Consider the following 20,993-nt stretch of genomic DNA (forward strand, 5'->3'; position numbering starts at 1 on the left):
CATAACATATGGTATTTGATAATAGAATATTAAGCTGCATTTTAAGTTTTATCCTTGAATCGTTATGAAAGCTTTTTGTTTTTTTTTTTTTTTGTTTGTTTATTTCATTTTTTTTTTATATATATTAGCACTACATATATTTTAACAGTACTATATGGGGAATACATTAATATTTCACAAATATATTTTAATTTATACTTTTATAAAAATGTATTCATAAATATCTTAACTCAAAAAGCCTTATTATTTCATAAGTCAAGCTAGCAGTTCTTATGTATTCTATATATTAAAGATTGTATAAATTTATGTATACGGGAAATTTGACTCGAAATAAAGTACGATAATTTTCAAAGGTAATGTACATCTCTTGTGCAAATTTTGAATGTATATAGAGATAAAATATATATAGATATAATTTTATATATATATAATTTATATGCAACTATTTATATTTTGTATTACAATGAAATCCATTTGATTGTAAATAAACGGATGATTGTATTACATCAGAAGTGACAAAAAAATTCTTGACAAATGATAATATAATTTACGAAATATTAGCTGGTTTATTTTTAAATAGTAACATTTATAATAAAATTACTTATGTAAAATCATAAATTTTTTTTTATAAATAATTAGATTAAGTCTATAAAATAGCATTAAATTTTGTATATTTAGGGTGCATATAAAACATAAAAAAAAAAGGAAGTAACTTATGGGTTTGATAAAAATATTTATTTTTTATTTATTTAATATTATTTTGAAAAAATATGCAGATATCCTGTAGATACAGTTTCTTCTGGTGGATACATTATGTGTGGTTCTATAAAATAATTTTTATTATTTTTCTGATTGATTTACAATTATAAAGAAACATGAAATTGTTAACAGAAACTTACCAACTAATTTCTGTGGTATAAACGTTTCTTGATGCTTTTTTGATATACAGGTATCATCAATCGAATTCTAAAAATGTAAAATCAATTAAATATTTATCATAGATAATATTTATGTGAAACTTACAACTTCATAAAATGTAAGACTTATAGGCGCTGATTTATCCCAAATTTTAGATTTACTACTTTCTATAATTGCAAGAAAACTTTTCATAATATCTTGTAATTTTTCTGCAACTTCATCATCATTAAAATATAGTAACATTTGTGTTAATAAGTCCACTTCATCTGCATGAAAATTATATGATTAATAATATATAATATAATGCTGTGTTATAGTATTGGAACACACACCTTTTTGCTTATATGTTTTGGTAATAATTTCATGTAATGCTCGCATTAATCCTAAATCTTCGAACATACTCCCTTCTTTCATACTTAAAAGTTTTCTCTCTTGTTTCCTGCGATTTTTACTTGATCTATAACTTCTCCTAAAAAAATTATCCAATTGAATATTATCGCATTGATCAAATTATAATATATACATATATATTTATAATATATTTTTTATTTTATTTACTTAGATATTGTAGATGATTGCGATCCTTTACTAATTATAGAACCAGTAACACTACTGATATCGCTAAGAAAATCGTTAATCCCATTATTTGACATTAAAATACTATCATTTAATGTATCGTCATAAATATGTGTTTGTTTATTTATCATTTCTGTTCTTACTACTGAAAGTCGAGCTTTGTATTTCTCAAAATCTTCTTTATTCTTAATAATTTGTGTCGTAGTATACTCAGCATGTTCTTGTACGCCAGGCTTAATATGTGTTTCTATGTAGAAAATGTTATTTAAAGTTAAAATATAATTTAATTATTTTATAAAGTAATTGTAAAAAGTAGCTAAATTATTAAATATACCAATTAAATCAATACGATTTGCATCAGTTGCAATTCTTAAAACGTCCTTCCAATATTTGCCCTCACATAATAGTGAAACAGCTCCTTCAGGATCATTTAAATAGAGTATCAATATTTGAGCTGCTTCTAAATATCTTTTATCATAGTATAATCTTTTTTGAAGTTCTTTGTATAATATACATAATTCTGAAGGACTAAATATTATTTTTACAGAATAATATTTGAAAATATAAGAGGATGAAAAGAATTAAAAATTAAAGTAATTCTATATATTTACCTTAATTTCAGTGAAGTTGAAACAATAATAGCTTCTTGCCAACAAGCAGCTAATTTATATACTTTTAATGCATTAACATAATCATTTGCCTTTTGATACATTATTCCTGCTTCTTTATATTTATTTTTACTTAATAAATGATCTCCATAAATTCGTGCAATTTCTTTATATTCTTTACTATCTTTTTGAAATATCTTCAAGCCGTTCGTATATAAATTTTGATTTTTTATTAAATTCAAACACTCATCGAATCTTTCTGTATCTTTTGATATATTATTTAAAGCAGATTCGTATCGTTTTAGATGTATGTCGACAGAATATTTCATAAAATTTCCATCAAGTTTTTTTAAATTATTTAAAAACGGTATATATTCTTTAGGATCTTTCTGCGATTTTGATGCAATCAACATTGCCAATTCAAAATCATACATACCCAAAGCTGTATCGAAAAGAACATTTACATCTACTAAGTATAATAAATATTTTAATGCATCTTCGGACGATATGGTCTGAACAAATTCTTTAGATTCCAATCCTTTTATTTCTTTTAATTTTTTAAGTGCACCTTCCAAACCTTGTTGCTCATGATTTTTAACCAAACTGATTAATATTGGTTGTATAAAATAATCTGCATTATTTTTTTCTTCCAAAATGCTTCTCAGCAAATTACAAACCAATGAAACCTTATTTCCATTCGATTCTTGTTGATTTTTGCAGTTTAAATAACAATTCGAATATATCGTAGAAGTAACATCTTCATTTTGTAATTCAGATAAAAATAAACTTAACCATTGTGGATTTGTAATATCTTCAACAAATTTCTTTGCATTTTGCAGAAATATAATAGGTTCGTAATCATATATTAAGTTCAAATTAATACGTTGTTTTCTCATAAGGTTAAATGCAGCCAAATATTCACACTTCTTCAAATGTTCTCCAATAATATACAATGATAATGCTCTAGGCTGAATACATTCAAGATTACCCCGAGGCATTTGTAAAATAGTTTTAGAGTCATTTGGAAGAGCTATTATTAGAAAAGATCCTCTTTCTATTCTCCTTATGTTTAAATCTGTAAAATTAAAAAATTTTTTTTTTTTATTAGATATATAAAACGACAATGTATATATCAAATATAAAATAAATGTTACATCCTAATTTATACATACCATTAACAGATTGTTTACAAATATTATTTTCCCATGGTTTTATAGTTAAATCTTGTTTATATAATTGCTCTAATCCTTCGTTGTCCAAAGTAACACATACCAGTGTGTGTTGTGAAGTTGTAAGAAGTAAAAATTTTGAATGTAAAAAAAAACTAGTAATATTATTTGCAATTTCTTTACTATCGATTGATAAACGATTGCCATGAGATAATGATATTATTGCATATCTTGTATCAATTTCTAATAGATCTACTTTATGAGAAAAGGTTGGTATCTTGATTCCGACGAAATCAAATTCATTATCTTTGTATTTTAAAACAGAGCCTTCTATTACCACAAAAACCTCATCTGCATTAGGGGAACATATTATATGTTCTATTAATCCTTCCATGATGTGTGTTTGTCTAATAAAAAAATTAATACATACATTATATAGATTAAGATAATTAAAGTGAATTAAAATAACATTATGATAGAATATAAATTTAAAAAATTTTATACATACTTTACAGTAACCTCATCCTTTTCAAGATCTACATTTATAATACACAAAATACTTTGATTATCTATTGAAATAGAACTCAATATAGTATTTTCCTTAAACCATAAGAAATGTCGCATGATAGGTATAACATTCTTAGTATCAAATGTTGGTACATCCCATTTAATTTTGCATATACTTATATTCTTATATTCAAGAACATTTGAATCCTATATAATAAAATTATCGTATGTAAAATCTTATTAAATTTATTATACATATATGAGGAAATATGTAATAATTAAAATTATTACACATACTTACGTCTGAACATTTAAAAAATGCCAATTTGTTATTGTGTAGAACACAAAAGAAAGCATTGATATCTATCAAAGATTCTGTACTTTTTACATTTGGTGCAAAGACAATTGCATTAATTGGTTCTGAAAGTTCTAAAGTCTGATGTGCCATTGGAGGTGGTATTATGCCAATTTTAAATCCTGTTAATAAAGCTTTTCTTCCATCAATAACAGCAACTACTGCTTTGTCTTTTAAACTTTGACCTTTACTGTGATTAATGGTCCACTGAAATGAATAAGTTAAAACATTCTGTGGTGTGAGTAAAATTAATGTTTTCCCACAGTTAGTCCTATAGCTCCATATACCATATAAGAGTGGATTGTCTATAGAGAAATTGAATGTTTGTTTTAAATACCAATAGTAATTCTTTTCTGTCCACAGTTGTAATATTATACTATTATTTTCTTCACACCAAATAGTTAAAATATCTGAATCCGGAGACCAAAATATTTCTTTTACCTACATAAAACATAAATTTTATTGCATGTAAGGCCATTATTAAATTTATATAACAAGCTATTTAAATAACAAATAACTTGGACTTACTGTAACATTTTTTGTTTCAAATGGCAGTAAAAATTCTTTGTGTTTTAAACCATTCTTTTCAAAAAAAGATACCACATGCTTATTGATTAATTTTTGTGTTGTAGCTATTAAATTTCCAGAAGGCTTCCAAGACAATGACTCTTCCATATTATTTGATAATTCGCTTGTATATTGCAAGATACCTTCCCTGTTGAAAATCTTAAATTGACGAATGTCATTGTTTTTTTCTATGAAACTCACAGCAAACAAAGAACCATCACCTCTCCATGTTATTCTGGGTAATCCATCGTCAGTGTCATTTTTATTTATTTCTACTGATTTGATCATTGCTGCAGCTTTACCTATTGATCCATGAAATTGCGTTTCTTTTTTACCCCAGCCAACTGTTATAAAGTGTTTTACCCCAAAATTTGATTCTTGTAAATTTACCTACAATATATCATAGAAAATAATTATAATATAAAGAACATATGCTCTTATTTATAATATACAAATATGGTATATAAATTATAAAGAATACCTTTGATATTATATCAAAGCTACATATCATAGTAATTACGGTATCATCGGGTGTTATTAATATAAGGATTTCATGATCAGGACTTAGTTTTATACAACTTAAGCCTCCATTTATTTGTGTTATCATTTCGCAATCTAACTCAGAGTCTATATTTATTGTCATTAAGTCACCATTCTCATATGCACAGTATACTTGATGTGTTACATTAGTATATTCTAAACCAATAATTTTGTTGTTCGCTTCATTGTTAATATTTACAGAAGTTATTTCACTATCTGGATCTGAGGGTATTATGTACAATTGATCTTGTAATCCAATGTATAAATCATCATTGTTTGGGTTAAGTGTACATAATATTTTCGAATATTTCAAATTGCATAAAATTTCATTTTCCAGAGCTTCCAAATTTCGACAGCTTTGACGCAATACTGATAAATTTTTCATAATTTTATCAACAGTTAAATTTTATGTTGATAATAAGTAATTTTTTAAAAATATCTTGTTGTTTTCACGTTTCAATCACATGGTACTACCAACTTTAAACGATATATAGAGGTGAAACAAACTTCTTACATAGTATTATCGAAGTAGTACTTGCAAACGACCACCAGTAAACGATTAGTCGCCATGTTGATTCGATAATGGCGCAGAAATTCAAAATAAAAATTATTTTAGCTACTTTGTTACTTAAAATAAATGCCTATTTTATGTAAAAAAAATTTGATTAATATTTATATAGTTGAACTTTTATTGAAATTTATTTATATTAAACCATTGTAAAAAAGTTTACTTATATTATTTCACTTTTATATTCAATTACGAAATAATAGCTGGTGATATGAGATAAATTCTGACTAAAATTGTCGATCAACAATGTATTAAAATATAATTAATATGGCAGAATCTTAAATTTTCTATACCATAAATATTTAATTAATAATATTTATTGTTTATAATAATAGTATATATATTTTTGTTTTAAATGTATAAAGTTATAGACCAATTTTTTATATACATATGTTATAGAATATATCATTTATTATAAAATATATTCGGCTTCAAAAAAATATTCATATCAGATTATTCAAATTTCAAATGAATATTTAACCAATTTCATTTACAATATGAACTTATTTTTCATAAAATGCCATAAGAACTTGCTTATATATATATATATATATATATATATATATATATATATATATATATATATAATATATGTAAGTATATTATATATATATACATAAGTATATATATATATATGTGTATATATATATATATATATATATATATATATATTCTAAAAAAGATTTTCATTTTGTATTATTTATATAAAATAATTTAACCTCACAATATTTATATTTTACTTTTATTTATTGGCGTAAGTATTTAGAAATACTTTATCTTATAAAAGTTAATTATATTTTGTATTACTTCTTTTTTACATTTTTATTTATATATTCATTAACCTGTGTCAGAGCACTTTGCATATCCGCATATTTTGCAAGATTACAAGCTTCCTGATAACCTAACCATTTATATGCTTGATGTTCGCTAGACATTCTGACAGGCTGATTAGGATTTATAAGTTCTGCCAACCAGTATATGACAGTTTTAGGAATGCCATTAACATTATAATTTAATTCTACTTTGGCATCTTGAAAAATTTTTAAATCATTTCTTAAAAATCCAGCTTCTTCTTCTGTTTCACGTAAAGCAGTTTCAAAATCAGTTTCTCCCTCATCGACGTGACCTAGAAAAATTCTGATAATCATTCTTTCTTTCATGAAAGAATTCTATAATATATATAATTTTTTTATAATCATATTAATTTATATAATACGAAAACATTAATATTATAAAACGACCTTTAGGAGGTGACCAATGGTGCTCCCCGTATGATGCCTGCATAAGAAGATATTCTATTGTATCTTGAATTCGACGAAATATAATAAAACCACAGGCACGTTTTTGCACAGACATATTGATATTAGTATAAAAGACAATTATCACAGATATAACGTATCCTGAGATCTAATTTTCTAATGATGAAGTCTCTGTGACAGATGTATTTTATATCACGTTGTTCATCATGTCGTACTATGTGTATGTCGTATTTATTTAACATGCCATTTTTTATTTAATTTAATTTATATATATATATATATATATATATATATATATATATATATATTCGTTCGTAGAATAATTTAATAAATGGAATTTGTATGATTATACGTTAAAAGAGTAAATTATCGTAGCTTCTCCATGCGAGCATCGTGAAACGTATTTCTTTGGATTTAGAATGTTCATAAGTTCTAAATATTAGCTATTTACGCATCATACAAATAAGTAAGCAATCGCTACTTCACGGAAACAAAACATACATTATTCAGGTACGTATATAAAAATCAGTAATGGAAGTACGAGCTTCTTCTTTCTTGCCGTAAATGTCGAGGGGCGCCACAGTACTAAACTTTTTCTTCGCGAAAAATGTCGAAAATAGAATTTACGCCGACAAAAAAAACAGGCATAATTCTTGATCAATTTTGATCAACAGGATATCATTTTAAAGACGAAGGCTTAATCTATCGTATATAGTTTTCGAATTTTTGAAAAAGCTTTATTTTCTTTGAAAAAAATCATGTTAAAAAATAATATTTTTGAAGAATATTTTATGCACGAATAAAAAGCTTTTTTGAAAATTCGATAACAATATATGATAGATTAAACCTACGCCTTTAAAATGAGATCTTGTTCATCGAAATTGTTCAGGAATCACGCCTATTTTCATTAATGGCTTCTAAATTATAAAAAAAATCAGGGTAGAGGACGAGGGTAATGAACGGCCTTAATTTAGAACTCCTTAATTTAGAATCCAGCTTCTTCTTCTATTTTTCACGTATGACAGTTCTTAAATCAATATTTTCATTATCAACGTGACCTAGAAAAAAGAACTCTGATAATCATTCTTTCTTTTACGTAAGAATTCTATAATATGTATATGTATATATATATATATATATATTTTTTTTTATAGTCATATTAATTTATATAATATGAAAAGAATAATATTATAAACCGACCTTTAGGAGATAATCGATGGTATTCTCGATATGACACGTCTGCATAAGAAGATATTCTACTACATCTTGAATTTGACGAAATATAATAAAACCACGATGGAACGTTTTTGCGCATATTGATATTAACATATAAACAACAACTATTACAGGTAAAACATACTTGTTTTTATCTTTAGAAAACTTACAATTATGATTCGCATTAATAATAATCCTACGCTTATGAAATTTTGCGCGTCATTTAATCTTATATAAGATATCTAATCAGCTGTTTACGTTTTATTATTTACTATAAATTTATAGAAGAGATTTAAAAATCATTCTTTCACATTGATTTTATTAAAGGTATTAATAAAAAGATTTATATCAATGAGAAAAAGATAATTGAATGACTCAAACCTTATGAAGTTGATTAATTGTTCACGATAAATCTGATCTATAGTGAAAAACAATTTATTGTCTATTTGAAATAAATATATAAGAATATGTGTACACACATATATATATATATATATATATATATATATATACACAAATATACACGTGTTTTGTATATATTTATAAGTGGAAAAATTATGGATAAAAACTATATTGTTGTTCAGAGGAACTTCTTAATTTTTATTATGTATAATAATAATAATAATAATAATAATAATAATAATAATAATAATAATAATAATAATGGTAATAATAATAATAATAATAATAATAATAATAGTAATAATAATAATAATAATATTAATAATAATAATAATAATAATAATAATAATAATAATAATAATAATAATAATAATAATAATGTATTGTCAAAAAGAGAAAATAAATTTGTTATAATAATCATAAAAGATTTTTTTTATCGAACTCTATGTTCTAACACGTCAATTGTTTTCGCGTTTTAAGTTATATATATATATATATATATATAGTCAGATCGCTCGTTTTGTTTCGTATCAAGTAGTCATGTATTATTTTTCTTCTTTTTATTTTATCTATATACGTAAAAAAATGTTATCAACGTTAAAAGGTTTCATGCGTAAGAAGTAAATTATCTTCTTTAGAACACAAATTTGATATATTATAATTCTCGAATTGAATTCGTTCCGTAGGACAGAGAAAAAGCCTAACGTATATATATATACATACATACATACATACATACATACATATATATATATAGATATATATATATACATATATATGTACATTCTGTATGTATATGAAACATTTAAGTGCGGCATTTTTAAAAGAAATCTCGATATTGGGAAACAATGTATGTTACCATTTTATTATAAACATTTTTGCTACAGTTGGCTAGATACCGATCACCAGAAAACACTTAGCAAAGCTGTATGTATGTACCTATCTACAGACTGACATGTCATGTGTATATGTATATGTGTGTTGTGTCTGTCTGTGTGTACGCATGTAATATATAATTTTGTTCTTTGCCGATGCATAAGTTGCATAGGCATTGTGTACGTGTGCGCATGCGTGCAGGGTGTAATTTCAACACAGCTGCATGGACAACACAGTTTTTTTTCTTTTTTTCATTCTTTTTTGGTTTTTATTATTTTTTTATTTTTTTTTGTTGTTGTTTTGTTTCGGGGAGCAGATATATTTCTTGGTTTATTTGTTTGTTTGTTTGTTTGTTACACGGCACTTACATACAAAAAAATCACAATACTCTTCTCCGCTACCACGACCAATTTTAATGAATTTTAAGTGTCATCCATTCAGCTATATACAATTGTGTTGTTTGTAATAATTTTACGTTAAAATCATATCATTTTGTTTGTTTGTTTTTTTTTCTTTTGTTTGTTATTGTTGTTGTTGTTGTTGCTCTTAAACTTATATTCATCTCATGAAAGCGTTAATAATTAATTTATACATTTATTCTCGTTAAAGCAAGCGAGCGGAGGGTCGCGGTGTATGTATAGATTACATTATATAATCACTTTCCTAATAATGTAGGGATATACCGTTTAACGCTATTAAAGAGCCTTACATGTTTAACATTAATAATAATAATTATACTATCGTAAGGTATATTTCTATGTGTTGTTGTCAGTTTGTTATAACGATCGCATAGATTTTTTGTTTTTTTTTTGTTTTTTTTTTTTTGTTTTTTTTGTCGACAAATCACATGCGATTGCAATAACACGAGAATATTGTACTCAATGTACTAACTGTTAATGTAGGAATTAACAGAGAAGGAAATAAAAATAGAAAGAAAGAAAGAAAGAAAGAAAGAAAGAAAAAAATTGAAAAAGGAAGGGAGGGTAAAAGAAAAGAAAAAAAAAAGAAGAAGAAAAGAGAAAAGGAAAGAAAAAAGAAAAGGAAACGAAAAAACCCCTCGATCGTATCCTGAGATCTAATTCTCTAATGATGAAGTCTCTGTGATATAGATGCATGTTATATTACGTCGTCCACCATAATTAACGCGAAGCTTCATGTGCGAAAAGAAGGCGCCGCACGAAGTTACGCGCGCGTGCACGTGTGTATGTGTGTGTTTTGTGTATTTATTCAACGCGTCTCATTCTTTTTTTTTTTATTTAATTTATATATATATTACACTGTCCTTCGTATTATTGGTTCGTAGGATAATTTCGATAAATGGAACTTGTATGATTAATATGTAAAGAGAGTAAGTCCCGATGCCCTTTTTCTGTATATATTCATCATATTTAAAGTTTTCCCAAAGAAGATGTTTCGATACAGAACTGCCGGCGTCGATACTTAGTTGCTATCAGTCATTTATGTATATCAATTTGTAACACTGTTTACCAAAAAGACATTGGCCGATACAGTGTTATATATGTACGTTGAAATTACTTGGCTCGTTAATAGCGAGCGTTAGAAATGTGAAAAAATCATTGCATTTGTATTTACGTAAATAAATTAGTGTCATTGCCTATCTCATAACATACTTCTTGATTAATCTTAGGCAAATATAAAAAGTTTGATACTTGAATTTTCGAGGTGTATTTAATATTCTTGGTATGAGGCTTCCCATTCGATTAATTTAGTACCTTCGTATTATATTATTTACACCAAGTCCCTAGTAATTCGCCTCTACATTTACAATATAACTTCTAATTTTACTTCATCAATCGTGAATGCCTTTGCGAATAAAAGATTAAATAGTACCATATAGCCAATTATAATACTTAAATTTAATATTATCATAACTTTCGTAGAAATAACAGATCTTGTTATTAATAATAATGAGGTGTCTAGGTATATCCCAACTTTTTGAGAATGAAGTACTTGTGTATTATTCACATGAAACATGAGTTTTGTCACTTGGTGATACTCTTAAATTATGTTAATATAGCTCTTTTCCTTCTATCTTCGTAGTACTGTATCGAATATTATTTATATTTTATGGTAAAAATAAAAATGTTGTTAATAACAATTATTATGAATTAATTCGCTAATATCTAAAGTGCTGTGTATTTTCAAACTTATAGTATAGATAAAAAAGTAAAGCATCATAAAAATGTTTGAAAAGTAAATGGCTGTGCACTTGCCCAGCGTTAAAATAGTTCGATTTATTATTTGTTTGTGATTGGTTATAGTGATGATAATTTCTTATTAATAGATCGCTACATATTTTTTTTTTTTTCTTTTCACGAGTTATTAGATTTGATAAATTATTTACAGAGATACCCCACTTATAACATTTTAAATACGAAACATAATTAATTTAATAGTACTGTGAAAAAATTCTCTGGACATTGTAAGTGTACCGCATGTGTGTTCCCAAAATCCTTTCATATTTCGTCAAAAGGTTTTATAACGAGTTTTTTTTTTCTTTTCATTTAAACAATACCTTTTTCAGAAGGAAGAAGGCATATTTTTTAATATTCTTTTTATTAGGCACATTAAAAATATATTACTGTGTTTCCTTTCTAGAATATTTGTAGTGTTACTAACATATTAAAGAAGAAAATAATATTTGACACCTACAAAGCGTATTAATATAAAGTTTATAAATATATTTATATATATTGCTGCAGCCACACCTGCAATATCTAGAGAACAGCAATGCCATATTAATAATACTGTCAGAACTGAAACATGATGTACTAAATTGAAAACTGCCAGAGATCACAATTAGGGTGTGGGTCAAACTGTAAGCAAAATGCTGATACTTTCACTCATTGTCAATTATGCAGATCCATTTGAGAGAAACTAAAAAAAAAAAGTTCAAAAACTAATCATGTAGATTGTTGTGTGTAATGCCAGCTTTACACATAAGTTGGTCGGCTAATTGCTCAGCCTTTCTTGAAGTATTACATATGAGCCAACCTAGTTCCATTTGGCACTCAAGAGTATTTGAATATGTATTAGCCATCACAAATCACAGTTTCAGGCTTTCCAAGAATCGTTACAGCATACCTCCGGCACAATGGAAATATATTGATGATTTACTATCCGATGTGTGTCTTTGTTTCTGGGATGGAGGAATTGTCAAACGAATATTTCTTGGCTATTGTTTTCAGAATCGGAGTCCCAGAAGAAACAAAAGTAAAATTCCTCGCAGGCTGCCATTTGATGGTACTCTTCATGAGGGCGTTATGGGTTGGCGCGGTTTGCTAAGGCGCCCGTGGCCGATAATCATAGCTTGAGCTCGTCTGCAACTTTGCTGGCAATATTTTTAAAACCAATAGAAGTGCCTGAGATACGTTTGAATCTTACACCATTTAAGGAAAGTCGTGGCAGTTTGCAGACTTCTATTTCCCATTGTACTTGACTGTCTGTTGATGCATCTCCATGCGCGCATAATAACAGGAATCTTTCACGTTGTTCATATTGACATTTATTAGCATCCAATACCTGAAATTATTCTCAGTATCAGTCGAAAATTTATATTATTATTTCTATGTATTTATATATATCATTATAACAGATTTATCATTATTTCATTATATATTAGATTATTTTCAATTAAATTTATTTTAACATACCTTTCGAATTTCGGACATAATTTCATTTGGATCTCGACTACTGGTCGTTTTCATGCTCCAAGTAAAGCGTAGACTGCGTGGTTTAACCTGCTCATCATTAGTGGTTGCTGCACCGCTGTAACAAATGAATGTCTTAACTCTAATAAAAAAAAAAATAATTAAATAATATGCATCGATAATATTTTCAAATACGTAATCATTATATTAACTGTCAATATAAATCTTAGACAATATGTTGAGATCTTACCATTACACGAACTTTAATGAGAGTTTAGTATTTTATTTACTTTTAATTTTAGAAACGCAAATGTTTTTCTTTTTTCTTTTTTATTTCTTTTCTTTTTCTTTTTTTTTTTATTCCATTTGACTATGTTCAATAATTCATTCAAACCAAAAGTATTGATTAATGGAATTATTTCGTAATATTGGAAAATATTGGCTACAAATTGACATAATAATAAATGTAGCAAACTAGAAACACAGATATAGAATGTATGTAAATTCGAAAATTTGTAAGTTGATCATAACAAACGTGCAGTAACATGCAGGTACTTGTCACTGTAATTAAAAATTGAACAAGATCTCTCAATGCAGTATATACTTATTTACATATTAATTTTTCGATATATAAATCTCATGAAAATATTTAATACCTCTTTGTAACGGGTTCCCAAAATATTTCAAATATTTCCTTTATAAAGAATATAAGAATAATAATTACTTCTGTGATTTTGTTTGTACATTTTAAAAATTTTTAATTCAACCTAACAAGTAGTCAATTGTAACATTACTTTTAACATATCAGTAAATAAATGATAAAAGAGAATTGAATAAGTTAAATTCATATGTAAAGAAATATTTATGTTTAATTATATTTTGTTTAATTATTGTTCATTTTCTCTCTTTTTTCTTTTTTCCTTGGAGTAATACAATAATCATGTTTTTTAATAAAAGTATTGAAGAAAAAACAATTTTCTTTTATCATATTTTTTTTTTCGAACTATTTGATGCACTAGAAATACTACAGAGATTATCACATTTTTGAACGTAAGAAATTAAAAATGATTACATTTTAAGTAAAAAATATTTGAAGAATAACTGTTGTTCAAAATCGCCTATTTGCTACTTTTATTTGAATAATTATTTACAAATCATTTAATTTATTTTACTTTAGAAAAATTGCGTCCAGTTTTAGATGTAATGCTGAATACGATGATAATACAGCTACTATAAATGTACATTATTTGCAAAAAGAATGACAAAAAGAAAGCATTTGTTGTACAACAGATACGAGAGAGAGTATACAATTCACGATTAATGAATTACAATTTTAACAAACATATATATTTGATATTTGCAGATATAACATGACTTTTGTCTATCAAAGGTACGAATGTATTTTGCAAAGGAATATTTTCAGAATACACCATTTGTATTATACATTCAACACAGTTTATGAAATTACTTTGAGCAATTATTTACAATATTTAGTTAAAGCAAGTGATGTAAATAATTTGTTAGTTGCTAGCATATGTATGTATGCACCTAACTATATAAATCTGCGATAATGAACGTACTATTATAGCATGTATTTCATTCTATTATATTTTAATTGTTTTATAAAAGTTCTAAGTTTTTAATTAACAATGACTAATTAACATAATATAAGTGACTAATATTTCTTTGGCTAATGTATTAAAATGCAAAAAGTAGTTCCATGATATGCTATACAAATTATATATCTTATATTATTAATTTTATCCTATTTTTTTCAGGCATAAGTAAATATGAATTATTGCTACTTAAAATATTAAATAAACTTTTGATTATTAGCTCGTGTGATCGAAGCATTAAATCATATAACTCAAAAATTAAAGATTGGACGCAAGTTTAGGATAACAAATGCAAAATCAGGATATGGACAGTGGTATTATGGTATGCAGCAACGTACCTCACTACTGGGTGCTTGGGGGGTACGGATGGGTCCATGGGGCTGAAATAACAAAACAAAGGCAGTTGCTAACAGACACTGGACATGATAAATCAATTAAATTTTCATACGTATAACCACCACCATTCTATTAACAATTCGAAATTATTATAAGAATTATGATGTTATTAATATGATATTATATAACAAAATACTTGGATTTGAAAATGAAAAGTTTGTCACATCTATATAAGAGTGCAACCTTACATAGACATGAAAGTTATTTATATAAATAACTTTCTAAAAGTTCATATCTTCCTCTATAATACATCATACTTCTCATGAATGTGGAAGTTAATATTTTGACTTATATACGTCAAATTTTTTCTTTTTCTTTTTTCTTTTCTTTTTCCATTTTTTAATTTTTTAACTTTTTTCTTTCTTTTCTTTTTTCTTTTTCTTTTTTTTTTATAAATTTAGAAATGTTGAGTTACAACAATCACTATGCGAAAAAAAAGAAAATGTTTACATAGTATGGCCATTACCCCTTAAATGAAGCAAATTTACACACAGCACTGCTAGCAGGATATATGTTATATATATATATATATGTGTGTATATATATATACATAAATATATATATATATATATATATATATATATATATATATATATATATGCAAAACAAACACAAAAATAATGTCTTGTGTAAACTAAATATTCCTTTTGATTGAGGATTTAGAAATAAATTGATACAACATATACAAGACAGTTTAAACATATTTATTATTACGAAATTATTACTATCATTTCTTCTTATATATATAAAATTATTAAATAATTTTTCTATCCTGTTTTACAAGCTATTTACTGCCCTCCATTTTACAAGATCTAAGCTAGTACTTTTAAATTAGATTTTGTTTGTTTGCTTTTTGTCTAAATAATGGAGTGATTATAATTAACCAAAAATGATAAGGATCCTCTGGATGCTTGGACGGGTGCACTATTGGAGTGCAGCAAACAGCATGGTCCTTTACAGGTCTCTATTATCTTTCATATAAATGTTTTCACACACTGCATACTTTTATATGCATATATACATACATATACGACGTATGCACGGTATACATTTATATATGTATGTATACATATGTATTTATATTTATATGTATATATATATATATATATATATATATATATACATATATATATACATATATATATTTATATGTATATATATACACAAACATATATATATATATATATATATAGGAGCATCTAACGATTTAATATCTCTTTCATCATTCACTGCCATACATATTAGAGTCTACTGGGTGGCCTTAGGAATATAATATTTTAACTCCTTTTTTTTTTTTTTTTTTTTTTTTTTTTTACAATATTCTACAATAATTTATATTGTTTATATAAGTAAACACAACGGAAATATAGTAAATATTTTATCTTTAACAGTATGAAATGCATAGTGGAAATGTAAGATATTAAAATGTATCAGAGCATGAAAAAAAACTCTCATTGCACAGTCTTGAGTGAAACAAATGCAATATGAATTAATAGGATATATGATCAATGATAAATAAATGCGCGATTCTTTTAATAATTTTTTTTGCCGAGCTGTAAAAGTATGTAAGAATTTGTGTGTATACAGCATTATTAATTAATTATCATGCATCTGGAAAAAAAAATTTTTAAAAACTAGAAAAAAAAGAAAAAAAAATAATAAAGTGGTATTTTAAACTATTTCGATCTGTTTTATTTAAAATGATATCTAGTAGTAGTCCAAGGCCACTCTGTAGGATTTTATATAAATAACTTTGTAATAATGCTATTTTAACTGCAGAATTATCATATTCTATTATCAAGTTATTAATCATTCAGTTTCCCTTTTCAAAATCGAAATGATTAACATACCAAATCTTCGTCCAGTCAAATGTGCGAAATATACAATATCAAATGGAAAAAGGCACACGTTTTTGACAATCTTATAGTTTTTTTGTTTTTTGTTAACTTCTGCGATTATATATTAGGGGAAATCAAACGTATTCTTTTCAAGAATAAATTATGAAATATTGTTTAGCTAAAGAAAAAATATTTAACAAAAAAAATCGACTTTTTTTTTTTTTACTTTTTTCTTTTTTCTTTTTTTTTTTACGTAATATTTACTATGAGTACATCCTCCGCTTACGTATTGTATATTTCTTCAGTTAATGAGAGATATATTATTGTGTGATCTCAGGATATATTAATAATCATTAAAATAAATGAATAATGTACTATTACTCATGGCCTTTCTGTGTTAAATTAATATTCTATTAACATAAGATGCTGTATTCAAGATGATATATAAGGATCGAATTTATGTTTCATTAATACAATAAATTAAATAAGATGTGTGAATAAATGCTGAACCACCATTGGTAATATAATCAAATAGTGTCATTCTTTTAACTTGATTAGTTTGTTTTGAGATCAATACTGTAGTATTACATTACCAGCAGGTTGTAAAGGGCTGTACACATTTTAATAATATTTACTTGATAATACAATAAATATATAATATAATCTGTCTTGTAATAGTTTACTATTTGATTACACTACCAGAGGATAAATTTTAATTCAAATATAAGCTATTATTATATTACGAGTGTGCGATTGTTTACACTCATAATAAAATAAGAAAATAAAGTGGAATTCTTCACATACATTTTACAGTATATCTCATACCTCTGTCAAAAGTGAAAAAAAAATCAATTACATAATCCTATTCCTCTTGCACTATACCAGAAAAAAGTATAAATGCTTTGACTATAATACCAACTATAAAATATAGTAATAAATTGTAATAAATCAACATGATATAGAAATATACCCCCGAGAGAAAATAAAATCTGATATATCGATTCTTTTTATGATATAATTTACAAGATAAAGTTTTAATTTTAAATATTTATAATAGAATTTAGATATTGCGATTCAATTGAGGAATTAATTGAGAAATGAAAATATTGTTGATTATAATTTGCACAATGTCTCATTTTTAATATCGTAAACATGCACAGAATATTATTTGTATACACACACAAAGTATACATATTTAATTATTTGATCTATGTTCTTAATAAAGAATTAGAGAAATGGATCAATATCAGGATCTCGTCAAATTTCTTCATTGCTACTATAACATTTTTCCAAGTTATCAAAAGAATCGATATAAGAAACATATATATATATATATATATATATATATATATATATATATAAAATATCATTATGTATATGTGTGTGATATATATATTTATGAAAGACTGAAATTAATATTGCATCATAAAGATCGATATAAAGTCAAACACAAATTCCACGCCATTTTCAAAAAGAAAGAATCTATGTTGGATATCAACAAAAATATAACTGACTCATATCTCATTAAATTAGTTTTATAATACTTTACAATCATTATAAATGTAATATATAATATAGTATAGTATAATATAATATAATATAATAATATAATATAATATAATATAGTAATATGCATTTTGCCTTTTAGGATCATTCTGGATGATGTTGTAAACAATAATAATTATAACATAGGGAGTACTATTTTCCAAGATAATGATCACATTCTTTTAACATTTAATATATTATTGTTATCCAACACATTTTCCCCCAAAAATATGCTACGTTGTTATAAGGTGTACATTATTATTCTATATTTCATTTGTAACTCTAAAAGCTTGTTCAGAAGAAGAAGAAGAAGAAGAACAAGAAGAAGAACAAGAAGAAGAACAAGAAGAAAAAAAAATTAATTAAAAGAATACACAGTATTGGAAGTCGCACTTGGCCATTCAACTAGATTACTTTGCTATTAAAGGTTGTATTGCTGTAGAGTGATATTCGGCACGTAGCTCGCTCTCATTTCTGCTCGAGGGAAACAAGGCGAGACTTCACTCTTCATTTAGGAATCCTGTCAATGTATGAACAATTATATGTATTCTTCTATTTTTACGATTGTCTCCTTAATATTTTGTGTTAGTATCAATACACCATTCTCCAAAGTTGAATTTTCGCTGTTCATGATGGACAATATTATGGATAGTTTGAAAAATTAAATAATAAGCATGTCTATGGTTTTTGAAATATTTCGGAGGATGATACGTAACAGATACGTCTTTGTACACCAACGGATGATAGGTATGGAAGATTTTAATGCTTTTTTTCTTTTTGTCTTTTTTCTCCCCTTTTCTTTTTAGAAAGATTTGTTCTCGTTCAAAAAAAAAAAAAAAAAAAAAAAAAAAAAGAAAAAATAAAAAAAGAAAAAAAAAAACAGAAAAAAGTTCACAACTCATACTTTTGCAAATTATGAATCAAATATAGGTACAATATATAATAATATTATTTAAATGCAGAATTTTTTCTTTTCTTTTTTTTTTTCTTTTACTTTTATTTTAATTATAGGCACAATTTTTTTTTATTTTGTGATTTTTTTAAATTTTCTTTCTTTTGTTATATTCTTTTTTTTTTTTTTCTTCTTCTAAATATTTGATTAGACAGATTATACCTTTGATGTTTCTTGTTCATTGCAGAAAAATATATTTACTGCTTATTTAATTGTAAATGAATACAATACGAGAACATTTTAAAAACTGTTCAAAGACTAATACTCCACGTCGAAACTCATCTAAATCATCATGCGGTTTTAAACAGAGTAATAATCGAAACCTTTTTTTTCTTTTTTCTTTTGTTTTGTTTTTTTTTGTTTTTTTTTTGTTTTTTTTTTTTTATTTTAAGGAAAGCAAAGGTATATAATGTTTATTATGAAAAATGTATAAAAATATAAGGAAGATTATAGTTTTTTTTTTGTTCTTTCTTTTCTTTGTTTTTTCTTTTTTACTATTTTAGATGATCGACGTAAAGTGCACATAGCAGATTGGCAGGCTGAATTAGAAAAGGCACGGATTTCAGTGCTATATACCTAAGAGTGCATAAGGCGACTTCCTGTATGATGATCTCAGGAAGACTAATTTTTAATACTTTCAATTGTATATAAACTAGTCGCATTTATATACTACTTACGCGCGCACATGCGCGTTATCTGACATATATTTTATTTATCAATATGTAAAAGTATCACTAAAAGAGAAGCTCTGTCCTTTTTTCTTTCTATTTTTTGTTTCCTTTTTTTTTTTCTTTTTTCTTTTTATTTTTGATGAACCACAGAATAACAGAACTGAATTTCACCGACCATCATCCACTGATTCAATGCACACTTTCGTTATACGATCACTCCGAGTGTCGATGATTTGTTTTATTTAAGTATGTCGAACATACTTTATTAATTTATGTAAGACAATCAGCATACACATGATTTTTAGGACTTGTATCTGTATGGCCTTTTTGCTTGTTGAAACTTCAGACGAAGCCGAGTTTATTTTGTTCACGTCCTGCATCATAGAATATATACTAGTATATAAATTAATTAGTGAACCATAATTTTATTGATGCATCAATGGCTATGCTTCTACAAATCCTTATATATATATATATATATATATATATATATATATATACATATATATATATATACACATATATATACATATAATTTTTTTCTAATACTCTGTACATATAACAAGAGATGAGTACAGTGACCATTTCATGAAAGTTACAATTTACAGTGGTGTCTGAGTTATTCTCGTTATTCTGTGGTATCGCATCCTCAGTTGTAAGTATTAATGTGTATCTCTATATTTATTATCACTTCTTATTTTCGAATGTGCAATAATAATTACGTCCCATATAAATAATAAATCA

At 25.6% G+C, this 20,993-nt stretch overlaps 3 protein-coding genes across 25 annotated transcripts in view; all 3 read right to left on the reverse strand.

The window, feature by feature from the left end:
- Positions 1–713: 713 nt before the first annotated feature.
- Elp1 (elongator complex protein 1) lies at positions 714–5,782 on the reverse strand. 2 transcript variants are annotated; one of them, XM_035862260.2, is made up of 12 exons: positions 5,182–5,782; positions 4,662–5,090; positions 4,080–4,574; positions 3,780–3,985; positions 3,275–3,678; positions 2,106–3,177; positions 1,829–2,022; positions 1,477–1,741; positions 1,251–1,387; positions 1,024–1,184; positions 900–966; positions 714–823 (listed from the first exon to the last, which is right to left on the reverse strand). In XM_035862260.2, the coding sequence occupies exons 1-12, from the start codon at positions 5,623–5,625 to the stop codon at positions 756–758; spliced, it is 3,942 nt and encodes a 1,313-aa protein (XP_035718153.1). In that variant the 5' UTR covers positions 5,626–5,782; the 3' UTR covers positions 714–755. The 2 variants fall into 2 exon arrangements, with proteins under 2 accessions (XP_035718153.1, XP_035718154.1); XM_035862261.2 differs by lacking the exon at positions 5,182–5,782 and having other exon boundaries at positions 4,662–4,848; positions 4,922–5,064.
- A 754-nt stretch (positions 5,783–6,536) lies between these two features.
- On the reverse strand, positions 6,537–8,505 carry Apf (purine phosphoribosyltransferase family protein Apf). The gene is made up of 3 exons (XM_035862519.2): positions 8,268–8,505; positions 7,050–8,125; positions 6,537–6,934 (listed from the first exon to the last, which is right to left on the reverse strand). The coding sequence occupies exons 2-3, from the start codon at positions 7,162–7,164 to the stop codon at positions 6,612–6,614; spliced, it is 438 nt and encodes a 145-aa protein (XP_035718412.1). The 5' UTR covers positions 7,165–8,125; positions 8,268–8,505; the 3' UTR covers positions 6,537–6,611.
- Positions 8,506–9,520: 1,015 nt separating this feature from the next.
- Positions 9,521–20,993, reverse strand: part of LOC118439989 (serine/threonine-protein kinase MARK2) — an 80,853-nt gene continuing 69,380 nt past the window's right edge. For 16 of the 22 annotated variants that reach the window (XM_035862356.2, XM_035862351.2, XM_085659143.1 and 13 more), the window contains 3 exons: positions 15,186–15,227; positions 13,235–13,349; positions 9,521–13,103 (listed from right to left, as the gene is read on the reverse strand). In XM_035862356.2, coding sequence (XP_035718249.2) covers positions 12,885–13,103; positions 13,235–13,349; positions 15,186–15,227 — 376 coding nt within the window. In that variant the 3' untranslated portion in view covers positions 9,521–12,884. Of the gene's footprint in view, positions 13,104–13,234; positions 13,350–15,185; positions 15,228–17,236; positions 20,624–20,993 lie in introns of those variants that run through there. The other 6 variants (XM_085659145.1, XM_085659144.1, XM_085659150.1 and 3 more) reach the window with 3 other exon arrangements.

This window comes from Vespa mandarinia, chromosome 9 (genome assembly GCF_050613455.1).
Source record: "Vespa mandarinia isolate Hongniang chromosome 9, ASM5061345v1, whole genome shotgun sequence".
Taxonomy (NCBI): domain Eukaryota; kingdom Metazoa; phylum Arthropoda; class Insecta; order Hymenoptera; family Vespidae; genus Vespa; species Vespa mandarinia.

Bases quoted from the DNA above. Each gene is read 5' to 3' on its own strand.
- Elp1 (XM_035862260.2), bottom strand. From the start codon at position 5,625: ATGAAAAATTTATCAGTATTGCGTCAAAGCTGTCGAAATTTGGAAGCT. The intron at 3,679-3,779 runs GTATGTATAAAA...TTTTTTTATTAG, and splicing joins AAGGATGAGGTTACTGTAAA to ACAAACACACATCATGGAAG. The intron at 967-1,023 runs GTAAGTTTCACA...TTACATTTTTAG, and splicing joins GTCTTACATTTTATGAAGTT to AATTCGATTGATGATACCTG.
- Apf (XM_035862519.2), bottom strand. From the start codon at position 7,164: ATGTCTGTGCAAAAACGTGCCTGTGGTTTTATTATATTTCGTCGAATT. The intron at 6,935-7,049 runs GTCGTTTTATAA...GAATTTTTCTAG, and splicing joins CCATTGGTCACCTCCTAAAG to GTCACGTCGATGAGGGAGAA.